This window comes from Macrosteles quadrilineatus, unplaced genomic scaffold (genome assembly GCF_028750875.1).
Source record: "Macrosteles quadrilineatus isolate MER2022 unplaced genomic scaffold, UCM_ALF_1.0 Scaffold_4__1_contigs__length_99947679, whole genome shotgun sequence".
NCBI classification, from domain to species: domain Eukaryota; kingdom Metazoa; phylum Arthropoda; class Insecta; order Hemiptera; family Cicadellidae; genus Macrosteles; species Macrosteles quadrilineatus.
This window is the reverse complement of record NW_026542597.1, coordinates 81847513-81866684: the sequence shown is the minus strand read 5'-3', so window position 1 is coordinate 81866684 and position 19172 is coordinate 81847513. Positions and strand designations below refer to the sequence as shown.

At 36.4% G+C, this 19172-nt stretch overlaps 1 protein-coding gene across 1 annotated transcript in view; it reads left to right on the top strand.

Moving 5' to 3' along the window:
* The window catches only part of LOC128993086 (uncharacterized), a 50762-nt gene extending 39028 nt beyond the window's left edge, over nt 1-11734 (top strand). Inside the window, exons 20-21 of the mRNA XM_054416843.1 lie at nt 7415-7604; nt 10804-11734. Of these exons, the coding sequence (XP_054272818.1) occupies nt 7415-7604; nt 10804-10994 (381 nt within the window). The 3' untranslated portion in view covers nt 10995-11734. The remainder of the gene's footprint in view (nt 1-7414; nt 7605-10803) is intronic.
* The last annotated feature ends 7438 nt before the right edge of the window (nt 11735-19172 follow it).

Here is a 19172-nt window from a genome sequence, read left to right as displayed (position 1 = left end):
AAAACAGTATACTGTTATATGTTACAACAAAGAAACAGATGTGCAGTAGATACAACCTTGGAAGTACAGTATGTCCTAGATGCAGGAAGGAAAAGTAACTAAGTCTCGCAGAAGGTCAAATAGACTTCTGTTATTACATAAAATGTCACTTGGTTTTTATAAAACTGTATACCAAGTTCTTCAAGGTCTTTATCAAAAGTTTAAAATAATTAAAATAAGAGAACTTTCCCTCTGTTGATGTGTCGTGTCCTTTTAAAATATTTCTTAAAAATCATTGAAAAAATCTGTTAAATCATTTTGGTTGGGTAGAATTTACCAATATTTTTATAATTTTTTTCACCAATACCTTTTTGTTCAAGGTAAAATAAAAAAATATTGCTAGGGACCCCCTTTACTTTTTTGCTGCTAAAGAAACCATTTCATTTTCAGAAGAGAACATCTCTTCATAATAGGGTTCAATAGTTGAAAAAAAAACTCTCAACAACTCTTATTAATCGAATAAAACAACAACTAGGTCAAAATACAATGAAGATATTTATATGAGATATATGAAGATTTACATATGATATTTTGTATGAGTGTTAACTTACTTAAGAACTAAGAAAGTGTCTTGTAAAAGTCTGTTATGAAACACTAAATCGAGAAATCGTACCTAATAACTTGTTTTGATTCCGAGTCTGGTTGTACAGCATTAAATCTGTATGGGTAGTTGAGTGGTAATAGTGCTCACTTGGTAATCAAAAGGTTTGATCCTGAGAAAAGTCAGTAGCTTTTTGATGGTTTGAAACCGACCCAGCTGCCCTTGATCATTGGGCTTTTAATAAATGGTCCTGACTGATGAAACAGCTGATCTTAGTCAGTAACAAAGCTACACAAGGCATCTCACTCCATTCTACATTCATCCTTCACTCATATTTGTGTCCTAAAATCTGTACATATAGGTGGTGTCTCCCATGTAAAATGTAGTTGGTTTAAACAGGAGACATTTCTTGAATTTGGTTGACTTTTGTACTCTATAACTGTGCAAGTCTTCTCACTATGACTGCTCTATGACTCGTAAAATTGTAAATTGTGTTGAACATTAATTGTTACGCTAATAAGAGTTAATTTTTTAAATACATATTTAATTATCTCTAAACCATAAGAGCCAGTAACAGTGGGCATTTCTAAGACAGCACAGATCACTTTGTAGCAAGTTCAGTTAAAAGGTCTTTGATATCAGTAACAACTGATGGCCTCATACTTTCTTATCATATCAATGTTATCAAACAGCTCTGATAATACTTCCCACACTAGTTGTCATTTTAATTAACAAATACTGTAGCTTCACTTTATAGATAGTGAAAGCATAATATTGATCAAATACTGAAGCTAAGAGTAGGCTGATTTGCATTCGCATTTATTGTGTTTTATTCAAACAGGTCTATGATAATAATTTCAATAATCGATAGAGACTAATCTAAAATCTCTTAGTTGTGTAATGTAAAACTATAATCCTGCTTAGTGATGATTTTTTAATCAATATAAAATGCAAGAGCATTATAAAACTTTTGCAACTTTTGGGATTTTCTACTTAAAATACCATTGTACTCCCACCATTTGCCCATGATAAGGGTTGTTGACAAGCTAATGGGAGAAATTATGTGTCAGATTGCTGATTTTATAGCATTTGTTTTCAAATGTCAACATTTGGTTGAAGAAATATTTTAGCACCTTAGGGTGAAGCAGACTCCAAAAATAAAGCCCCACGTGGCGGCGGATCTGCAGCGCAGGTGAAACCTAACAAGTCTCCGAGGTCAGTCTACAGTCTTGTATGAGGCTTCTTCTCAATGTGATGGTTGATTGTGAAACAAGAACTGCGTAATTTGAGTATGTAAATTTACAGACATAATCGGGAATCTGAAACTCTGCAGGAGCAGTTCCATTTTTCAGTAATAAAAGATACTTACTAATCAATCTAATTAAAAAAATCATGGGGAGCAAGCTAGCTGGTTTAGAGGTTGAGCGCGGAACTTCAGTCCCTGAGGTCTTGGGTTCAAATCTAGCCAATCACCAATAGATTTTATCTAAGTGAGAATGCAGCAACCCCTAGGTCTGTCCTGAAGTATAATGTGACATCTTATTACTAACATAGTACGGTCTAAAATATTATTTTCACTAATATAAATAAAACTAGTGGAGACGTAGGAATTGGCTAACTCAGGAACTCACTAACTCGGTCGTGTGTCGGAACTGGCTAACTCTGGAACTGGCTAACCGTCTCAGTCAGGAATTGGCTAACTCCGGAACCCGCTAACTCGATTTTGTCTCGCGGCGGAATTCGCTAACTCTGGAAGTCAACCCGGCCGCGCCCACTGCACGGAGCGTTGCCAACCTTGTTCGACGAAATACTCGTACACTGCCGTATTTCAAAATGTCAGTGTCAATGAAGATACAGTAAATGTTATGATTTTTGTTATCAATTCCACTTTTAACAGATAACTAGCCCAAAGTAATTCAAAGACAATAAAAATATCATGAAAAAGTGTTTTTTTATTTTTATTTAACTGTACAATGGCCAATTAAATGTTTATGATTTCGATCTTAAATATAAATGCCATCAGTATAAAATAAAATAATATAATATGAAAATTATTTAAAATTCAGTTTAGTAGGTACTAAATAATTAAACCTCTACGAAATTAAGCTAAAATACACGCAAGTTCTCAAACACGGAAAACAAATTTAATCGTAATGTCGTAATAAACCAAAACTATTAATTAATACAGTCATCAACCATCGTAACTTTCATAACTAATTCATAGACTTAAAATTAAATGTTCGTCGTTGAATCGTCCAACGTGTACAAATATGACATAGACCAAGTTTCATATCAACTTATAAAATAGCTGTAGGCCTAATGGTTTAAACCAAAGCATTTTAGGCCTACTAGTAAATAGTTGCCTAATTCTAAAATGTGTTGAATTTTTTAGTAATAATGTTACATGTTTTAAAACAGTTTTTAGATTGTACACCGAAGCATCACTAGTAAATAATAGGAGAAGATATAATATTCATATAATAAAACGTGACAGGTTTATTTTAATTCGCGATTCTTAATCAACGACTTGACGGATTTTCCTGATTTGAGTGTTATGTTTCCTTTATATTGATTTCACAATCGAAATAAACTATACCAAGCCATTTCTCAATTCCCCGTTCCCCGGTACTGAGCTACTCAATAGACTATAGCTTTGTTTTTGGATAAGATCAGGTAATTTTAGCTATGGCCACCATTCATAAAAATGATAACAAACAAGAACGACTGGGTCCATTTAGAACCATAAAAAATCCACACTTTTAAAAAGTAGGCCTACTGAAAGACGTAAAATTAATATTATTTAAACAAAATTTAGAGGATGACCCGACTTCTAACTAATAGACTATGATAACAGAAATTTACAAGTTGTATTTATGCATATACAAATTTTTAATGCAATCCATGAATACATTAGGCCTACCACTTTATAATGTATTGATCAATATTTATTTAAATTCTATAGCTCTATTAAAAAAAAAAAACATTACCACCACAATGTATTTCTGTAATGACGTTTAACGTGCACATTTTATCATGATTTATGATTCAATTTTATGATTCAAGGTTACAAGCCCAGTATATAAAATACGAACTTAATAATTATATTTGCAGAAGTTCACAAAATTGTATTTATTTGAATAAAAGAAACAAATGGCGGACTACGAAAATAGATATTTCATAACATGTAAAAGATCCAAATTAAATGTACAGTATTATCTTTTTGCATCTCAATAAGCTACTATTTAAGTGAGAAAAACACATATAAAACATACCCCCTTATATTAGTACATTTCTCATCCTTATGGATCAGCTGAAGACAGTTTTATTGTTAGATCTGTCCGGTGCACTGTCATTAGAGGTCGTGTTTTGTTTACAATTGTTTCTTGTTTTCAGTCATTTAAAACCTCGTTTAACCAAATAAATCGTTCTAATCACAACTAATAACACGTCCCCTAGTTATATAACCAAACATTAAAGAACTAATCATAAAGTTGGCTATAAAATAATAGAAACACAATTTGGTCGACACTAGCGATCAGTGTCACCGGACATGAACTAGAGGCGAAAAACGAGCTTCAAAGTTTACTTGTGTTGGTTAGACTATGGTAAGACTATAATACATTTTCCACCCTAATAATCATAAGAATAATATTAAACATACTTCTAAATATAGTTGATCGACTATCAACTATAATGTAAGGTATACTTTTGTCGATTTTATCAACTACGTTGCTCTTAATCCTATAATTAATTATTCGTAGGATACGACATTATGGTACCGATACGATATAGGTACTACACTTTCGGCAACACTGGCTAAAAATCTTCGTGCTTGGCTCCCATTGGACGGCCCGCGAGGCTTCTGATTGGGAGTTAGCGAGTTCCGCCGAGGGACCGAGTTAGCGACTTCCGTACGAGGACGGAATTCGCTAACCCGGCTCTAGAGCGGGTTAGCGGGTTCCGGAGTTAGCCAATTCCGAAACCGAACAAGTTAGCCTTCTTTCACACCAGCGCGGTGCGGCACCGTCCCGCACCGTCGATGCGGGACGACCCGCAAGGCCCTTTCACACTAGCTGCCCGGATCCGGGCGTTTCCAGGCTGAAACTTTGTGATTTTTGGATATATTTAATTCAAATATATAAAAGTAAGATGCTACTTGTATCCGAAAATAAAATACAGTCCCCCCTTGCTAAATAACCTAATTGGATCGATGTCGTGTGTGTAAAAATGTCAATTCATTGTATTTTTAAAGTTATGGTAACAGCTGTGGGGTAACGGATCTTAAACTTCTGTATAATTTCAACGACATAAACTGATTTCAAATCTAAATACACCTCTCACCCAAATAAGAAGCATATTTCATAGGTTGCTACACTACTTTGAAATGACATGTGTTCGTTGTATGTTTATCATCTGCGAAAATCTGTCATTGAATTGGTTATTACGGCTAAAGAATGTTTACTATGCAAAAGTAATGTTTACTATCTATTTTGGATTTAGCTGACGTAAACAAACAAATATTTGTTTTTCTTTTATCGACTGTTGCAATTTTCAACAACTAAAGTAAACATTAACTTTAAATCGAAGGTATAGTATAACCTAAATAATTCTATGAGTTTTGTAATTAAGAAAATAATTATTCTTTGTTGTGTAACGAAAAGTAACGTTCAAAACACGATTGGAAGTGGGTCTATACTTATCCGCGACCATTTAAAGTGCTTGATAAATCTCGCACTTCAGACATGGTCTCAAATATGTAATGACTCAGTTCTACTCTTGTTATGAAATATACAATAGCATCTGGGTCAATTTTTTTGTTCAGTGCACTATGGTAGATAAAGTATTTCTGTATTTCCAATTTTGATATACATGGATTTTTATGCACATATTTGTAGGAGGTTTTAGCAAACAATACTTCATTTCCTTCCATATATTTATAAGAACATGTAAGTGCTCGTTGAAAATGAAAGATGGTTTGCTGCAGTGGGGGTCTCGTCCTACACACTGGTCTTTGAACTAAACCAAAATATGAAGACTGACCAAACTAATCAGCTCCATATAAATTTCAACCTCCATACCAAAAACAACAAACTGCCCTATTAATTTAATACGAGGGCTTGAAAACTAACCACACTCTATCATTGATAGACGCAGACTGTTAAAACTACTGATTTATGTGCGGGCGAAACCAGCCCGTCCCGCGCTAGTGTGAAAGCGTACATAAGAGCCCATGATCTAAAAACGAATCATGCGGTTTGGTCCCGCATTGGAAGTTTAGGTTCGTGCGGGTGATTTTTCAACCCGGACAGAGGTTTAGGTCTGTCCGGATCAACCCGCACTGGTGTGAAAGCTCCCATATGATTTAATAGTCTAAACAGCTTCGTCCGGTGCGGGACGGTCCCGCACCGCGCTGGTGTGAAAGAAGGCTTAGTGAGTTCCTCTCGTCGACCAAATTTGAAGATAGGGTGTTTAACATGGGGTTAGCGAGTTCCAGAGTTAGCCAATTCCGCGGACCCAACTAGTGCACCTGTTGCTCGAATTCGAGCAATTGCAAAGTATTACCGGCGTCATTTAAAAACGAATAAGTCATAATTTCCGATGACTTTAAAGAGTCAACTCAAATATAATGTAATCAATCACTTCACTCCAGTTATCGAATCTGAAAACGAACTCACTCTGAAAACGAACGTTCATCTTGTGTGTACAGCATCATGTGTTTACTTTGAACAGCTGTAATTAATGCATATTATTCATCTGTTTAAGTAAACAAAATATTTTCTTCATAAGAAATACATTGGGATTTTTATGGCCTGTGGGGCTTGTCCAAGGACTTTTATTACAGGAAATGGTGAAAGGAGGTGTCTACACAAAAAATACTTAATTTTGACACATCGTTAGTAAAAATCCGTCCATTATTAACGGAGGAGTAGTGTTTTGTAGAAATCGCCTTCACGTATTATATATAAGGATTCCACTAAATAGTATTTCCAATAAAACAATATTTTATTTGTAATTTAATACAAAGTAAACAAAATATAACTCTCAGAGTCAAACAACTGTGTTAACATTTTGAAAGATTTAAAACATCCTCTAAGATTTGAGCAGGTGTGTTTACTGAGGGTTTAACATTGTCTGGCATTTCCCTCATGTGTACGTGTACGTGTGTACCTAGGCTTAGGGCTGGGTGTTGACTCTTGTATTGTACACGTGAAGCAAGAAGCCTTAGTATTCATAACAATACCACGTTTGTAGTTAAAAATATGCATTGTTCTACGTCCATACAAAATCATCAGGGATCCATGTCTCAAAATCCAAATATAGGCTAAAGATAAAATTCAATCCCACCAATCTCTAATGGGTTTTATCGATGTGATAATGCTGTGATCCTCCAGGACTAGTGTAAATTATTATGTAAACCAGTTCGGACTAGAACCTAGTATCATCGGATGTGAAGGTGGGACAAAGAATGACTGAAAAGCTAACAACGTTTAAATATTGCAATAATGTTTATACAAGTTTGCCTGGAAATTAAATTGATTGGACAAATTGGACTTCTTAGTTTGTTTAGCTTATCTAAAAGTAGCGGCTGGTGGTTTAAGTAGGGGAATTGTTTAAGCATGTACAGTAAATTAAATTATAAAATTCAACTCAATTTTTTAAGACAGCGACACACACTTTGGTGCATATTTTAAGGCGGGATGAGTGAAGGGTGGACATGTAACATTTTTTATTAAACCTCACAAGTGGTAATTTGTAAGTTTCTATATGAGATCTATCTTGTTTGCAAAGATTCAATGAGACATTATCATAAACTAAACAACCGATCTTTTACAGTTGAGAATCCAGTTCAATGACGAGGCGACAACCATGTTCGAGTACCCATCTGAGGCGTCCCTGGTCGAGGAGGAGTTGAAAGCGAGTCGAGGGACGGATGAGGGTGATGCTGCTGAGGCTTCCTCGACAACTGCCTCGACTTCAACCTCAACCTCGACTTCTGGAGCACCAGGACTGTCTATGTCTCTCGGTAATTTATTCTCGGTTGTTAACTATTTATTTAACATTTTAACTATCATGCCGAAAGTATAAAGAAACTTAATTCTTGCCTCTAAGGCTGAAATAGCAAAATATATGAAGAGTGATTATTGTTTATGTGATAAATTAGATCTGATTGAAATTATCCTGTTTCCTCGACTTAAACCAAGTTTCTGATGAGTTTAACTAAAAAACAACTATGTGATTCCAAAATGCAACTCAACTGTCTGTAATTTAAGGTCTCCGTCAAGCTCCCAATGTGTCCAAGCAGGCTAGTTTAAACCTGCCACCAGCACTGAGTACTTAATTGTATCCACTAATAACTTTGTTAGATGGTTTCCACATTCTATGTTAAGATTTATCCAGTCAGAGCAGCCAAAAACTATCAGAGAAAATTAACACTCCCACAAAGTTTAAATCTAATTCTGTGATTAGGTTCTTGTGGTGAGAGAGTTAACCCCTCATCTCTGTTGCTAGTTGAAAGATATGCGTATGAAGAAAAATGCTTAGATGTAAAACATGTGCATACGTGGCTTAGGAAACTTTCTGAAAACAGTTTTAGGCCATCAGTGGATGTCAATAAGTTTTTATTTTCATCGAGACAGTGGTTTAAGTTCAAAAAACCATGCTTTCTAATCGGGATTTTAGTGCTACCACAATTAGCCTATTGTCCTTAAAAATGTCCCCTATATTGCAATATCTTATAAATTATCAATCAATTATATCAGTTATTTAAGATGGGGACGTCACTATAAATTGAACTCATACTTTTTAGAGCATTAATTTTTCTTAACTTAATTTGTGTTGCTGTGACGAGACCAATAGGGGTGGGACATAGGGATTGAAACTGGCTGCAATAGTATAAAGGATGAAGTAAAGAACTTAATGCTGGTCATAGATTTAAACCAGACTGGGTCTGAACGTTGTTGCTTTGTTGGAGACGTTAATTTACAGACAACCCTCGTATCATCTTTATAATATCTAATTTACACATGTGTTTCACAGGGATCCCTCCCCCTGACTTTTTGCCTCCACCAGTGCCTAGAAAACTTCTACCCCCTCCTCCATTAGACAAATGTCCCCCTGTCCCTCCTGTAGTGAAGGGTAAAGCCCCCCTACCTCCTGCACAACCTCTACCCAACGCAGGCCCCCCTGTCCCTCCACGGGGTCCCAGACTGTTTAAGTCAAACTCTCTTGATGAAAGTCGTTCCAAAAAACCAACGACAAACGCAATTCTTTTCCCATCCAAGGGCGGAAAGGAGAAGTACTTTTCTAAGAAGAAAGTCCGTAAATCTAAACCTTTGGTTGAAGTGACCTCAAGTGAAAAAAGTCAAGTACACCATGATTCTATGAGTGAGACCCTAGCTAAAGAGCCTGTAAAAACTGTAAGTGAGATTAAGTGTAGTGAAATCGCAACTCATGTAAATGATACAAAACAATTGCGTTCAGAAGTAGCTAAAGTCTGTGAACCTGATGAAACTTTGTCTTTCAGTTTGAAAACAGAGAATTTGTCTACTCAAAATGAAATTACCATTTTCAACGATACCCAACAACGGTTAAAACCTTCACAGGTAGAAAGTACTTCTCCGATCCAACCTGAAGTAACAAATGTTAGTTTTGTGCCAAATACTAACAGTTCGCCATCATATAATCTTGTTGATCAAAAGAGGAATGAACTTTCTTCCGAGCAAAGTCAGAATCACTTTTCTTCAGGCGATAAAGCAATTTCCCCCGATGAAAACGCGAATGCCTTTTCAATTCCCCTGTTGAGTTCACAACTTTCTAACAAAAGTATTATCAAACCCACAGTGTCAAATTTGGTTTGTCACAACTTAAATAAAGATCAATCTTTTCTGCATAAAGCTAAACCTTCCAAACTCAGGCTTGATCTAAAAAGACCAAAACCATTTAATGCAGTCCAGCCATTGATGGGAACTAAATCTCTAACGACGACTTTGCTCAGCCCAACTTTAGACAACGCTCCTAAGTATAGCCCAGTTTACTCTAAGCCAAGCTTAGTTTGTTCTAATTCTGAGCTAACAGTAGATCCTCTTCTTTCCCAAGTGCTTACCCAGAAGAAAATTCCTAGCCCCACTTTTGTTAATCGTTCAGTTTCCACTAGAAGATTCCTTGTGTTAGAAGATTGGCCTTTAGGTACTGAATCACTTGTTTAACGTATCATTCTGTCAGTAAAAACTTCATAAAGTAAAGAAAATTGTAGATATAAACCAAGAAGTACAATAATACAAAATAAATCTGAAAATTGATCCCCAAATAAAGTGAATCTCAAAAAAGATTAAGTACTTACTACAAAGGTTATAAAATTTCAATCTGCTAAACCCGAATTTTGGGATTGCAAGGAAACCATTGCCTACAAAGAGAGTTTTGTTTGAAATCCTTAATATCCTAATTGTTTTTTCAATGGATTCAAATTCAATAAATTTTTTTTGCACTGGTGGGTGTTATAAAAATTTTCCTTACATCTTGACTATATTATTTTTACTTCTTCTCTGTGGTTTTACTCCAAGATAAAATTCAGAAAGAAGAGGTTTAAAGAGGAAAATCAAATGAGTTTTAATAAATAAGATGCTGCAAAAACTTATTGCATCTATGATAACACAAGAGTTACATTTGACTAAGTTAAAAATTGATTTTACTAAGAATTATCTTACTCTTATCACCGAGAAGTAAAATACAGAGGATATATGCTAATTAGACAACCGTGTGCTTTAAGCTGTGGTATGTTGGGGCGGAAATGTACTTTTAAACGAGCCAGGAAGAGTCAGAACAGCAATGGCCACATAGCATTTTTGTTCAGCAGTTGTAGCACACAGGGTGAGTGCTAAATTACTTGATGACGAGGGGGAAAGAGCAGTAGAGGAGGATAAATAGAATTTGCTCTTGACACCAGCGACTGGTGCTAGATATCACTTAAGTGTACTATTGAATGTATCCTCTGTTTCTTACTTCTCTGTGCTCTCATAGACAGATCCACAGTTTTTTATCTTACACATTGATTGCGCCCCGAACAAACCTGAAACATGGTGGACTTGTGGGTTGGCCCTGCTTATAGACTAGGTAAAAGTAAATAGATCCTTATTATCTCCTCAGACCCAGTATGTTGATTTATCATTGTAAACATCTGTTTGCCTAGTATAGAACCCTGTAGTGTAGCCTAGTATTGTCCGTAGGAGGCAGTCTGGGGACGTACACACCTAAGCAAGTGTCAGCGAGTGATTGGCAGTTTGGAGTGACTCCTGTAGCCCCTCCGCCCCCGGCAAACACCTCCGCCAACACTGAAGAAGACGAACACCTCAAGCCTGCCCCGCCCGAAGCTACAGTAGCTTGGAGTGAAGATATGGCTTCTGATCTCTTATTCTAGTGAAAAAGCAAACGTTAAATTGTATATTTGTAAAAATTTCCTATATATTTATTGAAGGCTCAAAGAGATTTTGATCAATTTTATAATCTTGAATGTTTCTTGTGATTCGATGTTTTGAAACGTTTACATTGATGTGTAGTTTGTGTATTAGACTGGATATTTATTTTTTTAAATTTTTTCTCACGTTGATAGTTTATTTTTGCTTAGAGTTTTATTTTCAAACTGTGATCATTCATTATTTACAGCATGCTCAAGGTTTCATGACAAAAGATTTTTCTTGGGGTGAGAATACGTACTTTTGGTTGATTGTAAGTTTCCAAAATTAAATCATTTTGATGTGAAAATCATGATATTCAATATGAGAGATTTTTACAAAATGACATTAATGTCACATGAATCACAGTACGGTAATACAAATACAATGTGAAGCCGTTATATTTAGTTTAACAAGAAAAATGTCTTCTTTTAATTTGCTCCCAATCACTTTATAACCTTAGTTCTAAGTTGATTTGTAAAGTTTAAAACTTGACCATTCCATTAACTAAGCTTGAGCTTTCTAAGTGAAAATATAATGTATTACTATTTTGTATGTACTGTTTTGCTCATATTTTATGGTATCTGCCATGATTTATATGTATTGATATATTTGTATGCATGATAGCATGTTCAATTATTTGTGTAGGTGATACATTTAATTTATTCAGTAAAACAGCTTTATTTGTAAGGATGATGTAGAAATATAATCCTTGTGAATGTATGCCCATGAGTGTTATTTGCCGATTTTCATTGTGTTTCCTATTAACTATACATTGGTTTCGGGTAAGGACATTTAATGAAATACGACGTTTTTGTGGAATGTGTTAGCTCAGATCTGCTAGCGAAACAAAATATACTTCACTCTGTTATAAGTTTAACTGATTAAATATTAGTAATGATAAAAAATTTTGAATCTCGATGCGTAGTTACAAACCTCCCTCACCTCGCTATGGTTATGAAAAATTGAACAGTGCAGTTGCAGGGTTACTAAATTTATTTCATTGATTTTATTTCTCTCACAACTTTCTGACAAAATGTTCAAAAGTCTTTAAATTGAGCTTCGGATCCAATTGAAAATGGTAGTTTACTTGTATAATATGAGGGCAATAAAATACACAACAAATTTACGAAGAATGTGTGAAAATGAAGGTCTCCATTGGGCTCCCGTCGCTGCCAAGCAATCTAGCTCAAATCTGAGACCAACACCTTCCTTCTTTCCATTCTAACTGTTAGCACCCTATAGCCAGGCTCACACTAGGCTGTATAGCAGGTGCTATTAACCAGCTGCTGGTAATATTGCCAGCAAGCAGCCTAATCTGACCCAGAACCAGCGGGCTGGTGTTTACTTGCCGAAATCAAAAGTTGAACATGTTTAACTTTTTAGCGCTGCCTACCCTCCGCTGGCAGTCACGTGACCCCCTCGCTGGTGGCGGAAGCCAATGTGAACCCATTGTAGCTCTCACAAGCGGCTGGTGAATTAACACGTGTCCAGTTGGTTTATGCAGTGTTGGTTTCATCCTACTAATATTATAAATGAGAAAGTTTGGATGTATGTTTGTGACAAGTGAACGCATTAACCACTGGACGGATTTTGCTGAAATTTGGCATGATGATAGCTCACATTCCCGATTAACATATAGGCATATTCTTATCTCAAAAATCCTTTCGGGCTCCGCCCCAGTGGCTCTATAGTTCCCCATGTTAACCTTATGAGTATTCATATTAAAAGGAATTTGTCAGCTGTTTCAACTAAAAAGTTGATTCTATGATATGCAAAAGCATTAAAAACTTACAAGGATTACCAACAGGGTGCAGCACTATTATTTTTTTTTTATCTATGACAACAGCTAATTTGCAACCAAAAGGTGAGTGAGCGTAGCAAACGAACTTCATCCTGGAGGCGAGTTAGCATAGCGAACGAGCTAACCTGAAGGCAAGTGAGCACAGCGAATGAGCTCCAACCTAAAGGTGAGTGAGCGTAGCGAACGAACTTCAACCAGGACGTGATTGAGCCATGCGAACGAGCTCACTTATGAAGTAAAACGGGGCAAAGCCCGCGGGTACAGCTGAGTGAGCGTAGCGAACAAACTTCAACCTGGAGGCGAGTTAGCGTAGCGAACGAGCTAACCTGAAGGCAAGTGAGCGCAGCGAACGAGCTCCATTGTAAAGGTGAGTGAGCGTAGCGAACGAACTTCAACCAGGACGTGATTGAGCCATGCGAACGAGCTCACTTATGAAGTAAAACGGGGCAAAGCCCGCGGGTACAGCTAGTTATACCATATGTTATTTTATATTTATTTATGTGAATATTGAATCTGGTTGACACAAACGGTCGGGAAAAGACGTAACATTTCTAGATTCATTCCAAAATTATCCTTGCCTGTGGGACGCTTTGTCTGCCGACTAGATGAACAGGAATGCCTAAGACACAGCTCGGTCTCCTGGTACTAACTCATTAAAGTTAGTACCAGGAGACCGAGCTTTGCTCGGATTGAATGAAACGTTACATTTATTAGACAAGTAATTTAGCTAAATTATGATATTATGTACGTTAATCAATGTGAAAATTTTTTAGATGATACAAAGAAAACATTTTAATACACCTTTATAAATACACTAGCTGTACCTGCGGGCTTTGCCCCGTTTAACTTCACAGGTGAGCTTGTTCGCATGGCTTCATCACGTCCTGGTTGAAGTTTGTTCGCTACGCTCACTCACCTTTAGGTTGGAGCTCGTTCGCTCCCCTCACTTGCCTTCAGGTTAGCTCGTTCGCTACTCTAACTCGCTTCCAGGCTGAAGTTCGTTTGCTACGCTCACTCACCTTTTGGTTGCAAATTGGAAATAATAGTGCTGCACCCTGTTGGTAATCCTTGTAACTTTAATGCTATTGAACATTATAGAACAGAACCAACTTGTTTAATTAAAACAGCTGTTAAGAAATTCCTTTTAAATATGAAAAATCATAAGGTTAACATGGGAAACTCTAGAGCCACTGGGGCGGAGCCCGAAAGCCCGATCAGAATAAAAACTACTTAGTTTTCCTATTTAATGCCCAAAGAATCGGTGTACCGAATTTCAGCCTCCTAGGTAAATGGGAAGTGGGAGAATTAGTGATGAGTGAGTGAGTCAGTCAGTGAGGGATTTGCCTTTTATACAGGGTGGCTGAAAAGTAACTTGCACCCCCCCTTAACTTTTCAACCATTTGAGATATTTGAAATCGGTTTGCGGCAACCTTCTTAGATATGAGGGGCTACAATAATTATGGTCAATTTTGAAAATTTTGCCCCTAGGGGTAGCGGGGGTAGGGGGTAGCTAAAAATTTTCAAATTACAAGTAGTCAAGTTTGGTATCATTTTACAGGTCTTGACGAAACATAAACATTGACATAAAGAAAACCAAAATTGACTCACTAATAACCAAATGGTGCCCTAAAACGTTTCAAATCCAAATAACTATGAGGATGGCAAAAAAATTAACTTGTCAACCTTAACAAAAGACGTAACATGTCTTACTAACTAACACATCACACTAGGCTTTTTGTCATGTTTTTTGTTGAGTAAACAAAACACGACATCTATAGAAAACCGAACAGAAATAACAATAAAATTGGCTTCAGCTGTTCCATAAGGATAGGAAATCTACTAAGGGACTGATTTATCTATGCTAGTGGCTATTTACTACCTAGCAGCTAGTGGTTATAATGTGAACCCTACAGATCCGCTGGCTACTGGCAATATTTACCACCGGCTGGTTAGTAGTGACTGCTAAACAGCCTAGTGTAACCCCGGCTTAAGTGCCAGTTAGTCACTTCATTTAGCTGAAAACCATGTAAGGGGAGCACTGTGATTAGGTTTTTGATGACCCCAACTGTGATTGAAATCTATCACTAGTGGACAGATTTGTATGCAGAAGTGTTTGGACGTAGAAAATATGCATAAGTGGCATGGAAAGCTCGCATATAGCCTCACATTTGCTCAATAAGGCTGGCAGCCTGAGTTCATTAGGTTCTGTCATTGAGTATACACGTATAAGAGGGGACAGATAATCCTAATAGTTGTTACCGATTTTGGCGACGTAGTATGGGCCGCTGACGCTTGGGTCGCGGTAGTCGGTCAGTAGTGCAGTGCGCCTCTGAACACCTTGAAACAATTTAGTATTAAAAATGCATTATAAAACAACAAAACTACAACCAAACAAACTTATCAACAAAAATAACATATTACAACCTACAACAAACGCAATATTAAAAAAAAAACCAACTAAACTGCATTACCGACATGCCTGAGGTGGCACTTTTCGGGCCGCTGACGCTACTCTGCAACAGCGCTGTTCCGGTAACAGTAGCCCCCATTGAATGTCCACTCTGATATGTGTATACTTAACGGTTTCATCAAGACAAGGATTGAAACTGAGAAAACTTTGTTTACTTATGGGCTTATTAGGGACAACCAGTGTTTTCCTTTAACCTTGGTAGTCTTAAGAGTCCCCTAACAGTAGAGCAATCTCTCATCCAGTAACACTGCATCTTACACAGTTCCAAAAGTCATGTTTAAACGTATATGATAACCAAATTCCCTCTTCATCTTGCACACATTTTCTTTGTCCAAACACTTAACTTTGTTCATGTCCGTCAAATGGCTATGAACGCCTTAGACCACATAGAACATGACTCACACTCAGCGGGAGTGATCATTTTCCCCTACACCATTTTCTGCTACTTTGACAAGACTAATCGTCACATAGGGATGAGAAGCGGATAGAATGGTAATGGATGCAGTAAAGAACACGATGTTAAACTCGGATTTGAACTAGCCTTCTTGGCCACTATGAAAAATCAAAAGAGACTTAATCTACGGACAACCCTGTACATGTAGTTGCAATGTTGAGTACCGCACGAGTATGCTCAGGGCGTCTCATGGGTTTTGGCTAAATATCCAAGGGATAGTCTCTGAACTGAGCTTGTATAGCCAACATTTTGCTGTTCAGAAAGTTTTCAGTCTAGATTTTCATCTGTCTCTTGATCTTGGCCTTATCTTTATTTTTCATTTGGCTCAGGTGTTTGTAGATCAACCAATAGATTTTTGTTTTCTCCAAGAACTAGTGTTTTTAAGGTAATCTATTATATTATTAAAGTGATACAATCAAATTTTATGTAAACGGTTAAGGCCATTTATCAAGTAAAAATATAGGCATATGGCACATCAAAATGAAGCTCAGAGTGTGTAGATTTGCCGAAAAGTATTGATATGGACGAACTCCCTAAGGGCTCTGCCCCACAGGCTGATTTCCAAAGGGCTACGCCTTACATGTTTTGGAAGTTAAAGTTATTCGATTAATTTAGTGAACAACAGCTGGTCAATGCAATTGACAATATAGTTGATTTGTTTACATTTTTGTTTACTTATTTTATTATTTAGTTTTGTGTTCTTAAAACAGGTTCGGTGAGTGGACAGTGAAGCTATTTCTAGCTGTTTGATACAAGTGGGTGATTAAAGATTATTGAAATACGATGAATATGAGATTAACAAACCATGTAGGCTATGTTGTTCGTTCCAAGAGTTTGTCACCGATCTTTAACAGGTTGCCATTTCATTGAAAAGTAAAGTATTACAGACGTCGTGGAGGAGAGCGGCGAGTTCAGGTACAACCGTACCCACCTCGGCCACCGTAAGGTATGAGGGTTCCACTGCTTTTAACATCCTTTAAGATGACAATTTCTTGAGCTTGGGCCCTTTAAGTGAAATATAAAGTTGAAGTTGATTAAATTAATTTAATGGTGGATCTGTACACCCGTGAATTTGCGGGTAGAACCTCTTGTAAATAATTATTCTGGTATCAAACTTTTTGACGAAGGTCATTGTGTATTTACTTGATCTAACTGAGCTTCTGCCAACAGTTAGTCATATTTACTGGGTTTAATGATATTTATAAGAGAGGAAAGAGCCACAAAAATAATATTGAACCTCATGAAAGAACCACGAGGGTAAGAATAGCACGTGCAGTGTAGAGTACCATGTCCAAATGGATCAGGAGATCTAAGAGTAATAAGCAAAAGAACTATAATTCAACAACTGCCTGAGGCTCCATAATTTGTGAGCAGGTTTAATAGTATTTAACATAAAAAAATACTCAAGGTCTGATTTTGTTTTTTAATATATTTGTTTACAGCCTGACTACAAACTTTTTACCCAAGTCTAGCTGAAAGGATAGCCAATAGCACCTTTCAGGGTACAAAAAATATCATGGTACCCAAAACTCAAGGGGAAATCCTAAATGGGGATGCTGTGCTCATTCCATCTATATATACATAATACAATACTGTAAGGGTTTTGCCTGTTACATCCCTTTTCCAGCCGTACTACTTAACCGATTTTTACGATTGAGATGTCAAGAATCAATAATCTTTCGATAATCTCTCAATAATAAAATCAAGAATTTTTATTTCCACAAAATGCAAGGGTTACGTAACGTTACTGGAAAACGTCAGTACTGGAAAATTGTCATTTAAAGCTTATGATCTTGCGCACCTGCGAATGGTAAACTCTTTGGAGCTTCACCCTCCTCACGTTTAATTTATTTCTAGAGTCCATTTTCAAAGTAACTGATATGCTGACCAACTTACTTAACGGTTTGAATGTTAATTGTAATTTAACAGCTGTTCCTTCAGTTGAATGTTTAACCACAGTCAGATTGTAAACAAGAGACAGAACAATTGAAAATGTACCTAACTTATTTTAAATAGACTACTTTTTATAGTTATAATCACTCTTTATAGTGTAGATCTAAAATCTATAAACGTAATGTAAATTAGTAGTTCTGGTCACCTAATAACTATTCAGAACAAACATAATCTTGAAAAGATAAATGGGTATGTTGCACTGGATTAATGTTGCCTGGGAAATAAGTTGTGAACCCTATTAAACTGCACAACTTGCGCACAGGTCCCCTTATTGTTATGTTGAATTTTTTTTTATGGCTACAGCAATCCATAAACAGAACGTCTATTTCAGTATAGTTTTATGTTGTGCGCCAGGATGGCTGGGCAATGAAGAACAACAATTAAATCTGAATACTATACTTTATTAAGCACAATGACTAGAAATGCGTTTCACAAGGCAAAGTTATACTCAAATAATTGTTGAGTCTAACAATTTATCCTGGAAATCATCTGACAACATCGTGGGCACCTCCCGTTGTCTTATCTTCACGTCTCAACCAAATCATCCCACAATATTGTATGCTATTTGCTACGATAATAGCTTGTGAACAATACCACTTGTTCTGATGCTAAGGACTCTACCTACTCAAAGAGAATACAATTCATACCTGATAAGATGGTAATTCCTTATGGCAGTCGTTAACTAAAATTACCTCCTCGTCCAAAAAATCGATTAGGATTTGAGTCACTTTAACCCTGATTACATTAATTTTATTCGTATAGTTAGTCCGTCCCTCATTTACATGTTTCTCTTTTATTTTTTGGACAAGTGACCTTAAAAGTGACTCACAGTTCCCTGGGATGAGGATGGGGTTAGCAATTGGAAAATAATACTTTGGCTTGTCATGATTAATATTATTACTACCAAATTACACATTCCCCAAAAATCTATCAAAAATTATAGAAGTTCTTATACATTGTTTTATTGTTTTACAGTTTCCCAGTACTCTGGGATATTTTGTAATACAACTGAATATTCCTCACACTAGTTCAACCCTAATTTGATAGGATTTTTTCTTCCCAATCTCTCTGCAGATCTCAACACATCATCTTCAGTTATCACTTCACTGCATGCCATTTACATTTTGGTAAATCATTGAATGAGGTTGACTCTACTTCCTGTATAATTGTTTCTAACCGTTCTAAGTATCACCAGGTATTGTTCTTGCAATTTAGTTAATTTTGAATGGTTGGTTTATTGAATAGGCTCAATTTTGTCATCAGAAAACAACACGATTTACCAGGTCTATGTGTTCATATTGAACAGTGATGACCACTGTTTGAATACCTGAACTAGGTAGTTGACCAAACGGAGGCTTTTCCGTAAAAAAATGATTCTTTAGAACTCTTTAGAGTTCTTACTTTGTTTTGAGTTTTGACACCAGATTCACATTTAGTCAAAGCTAAACCATAATAAAGAGAGA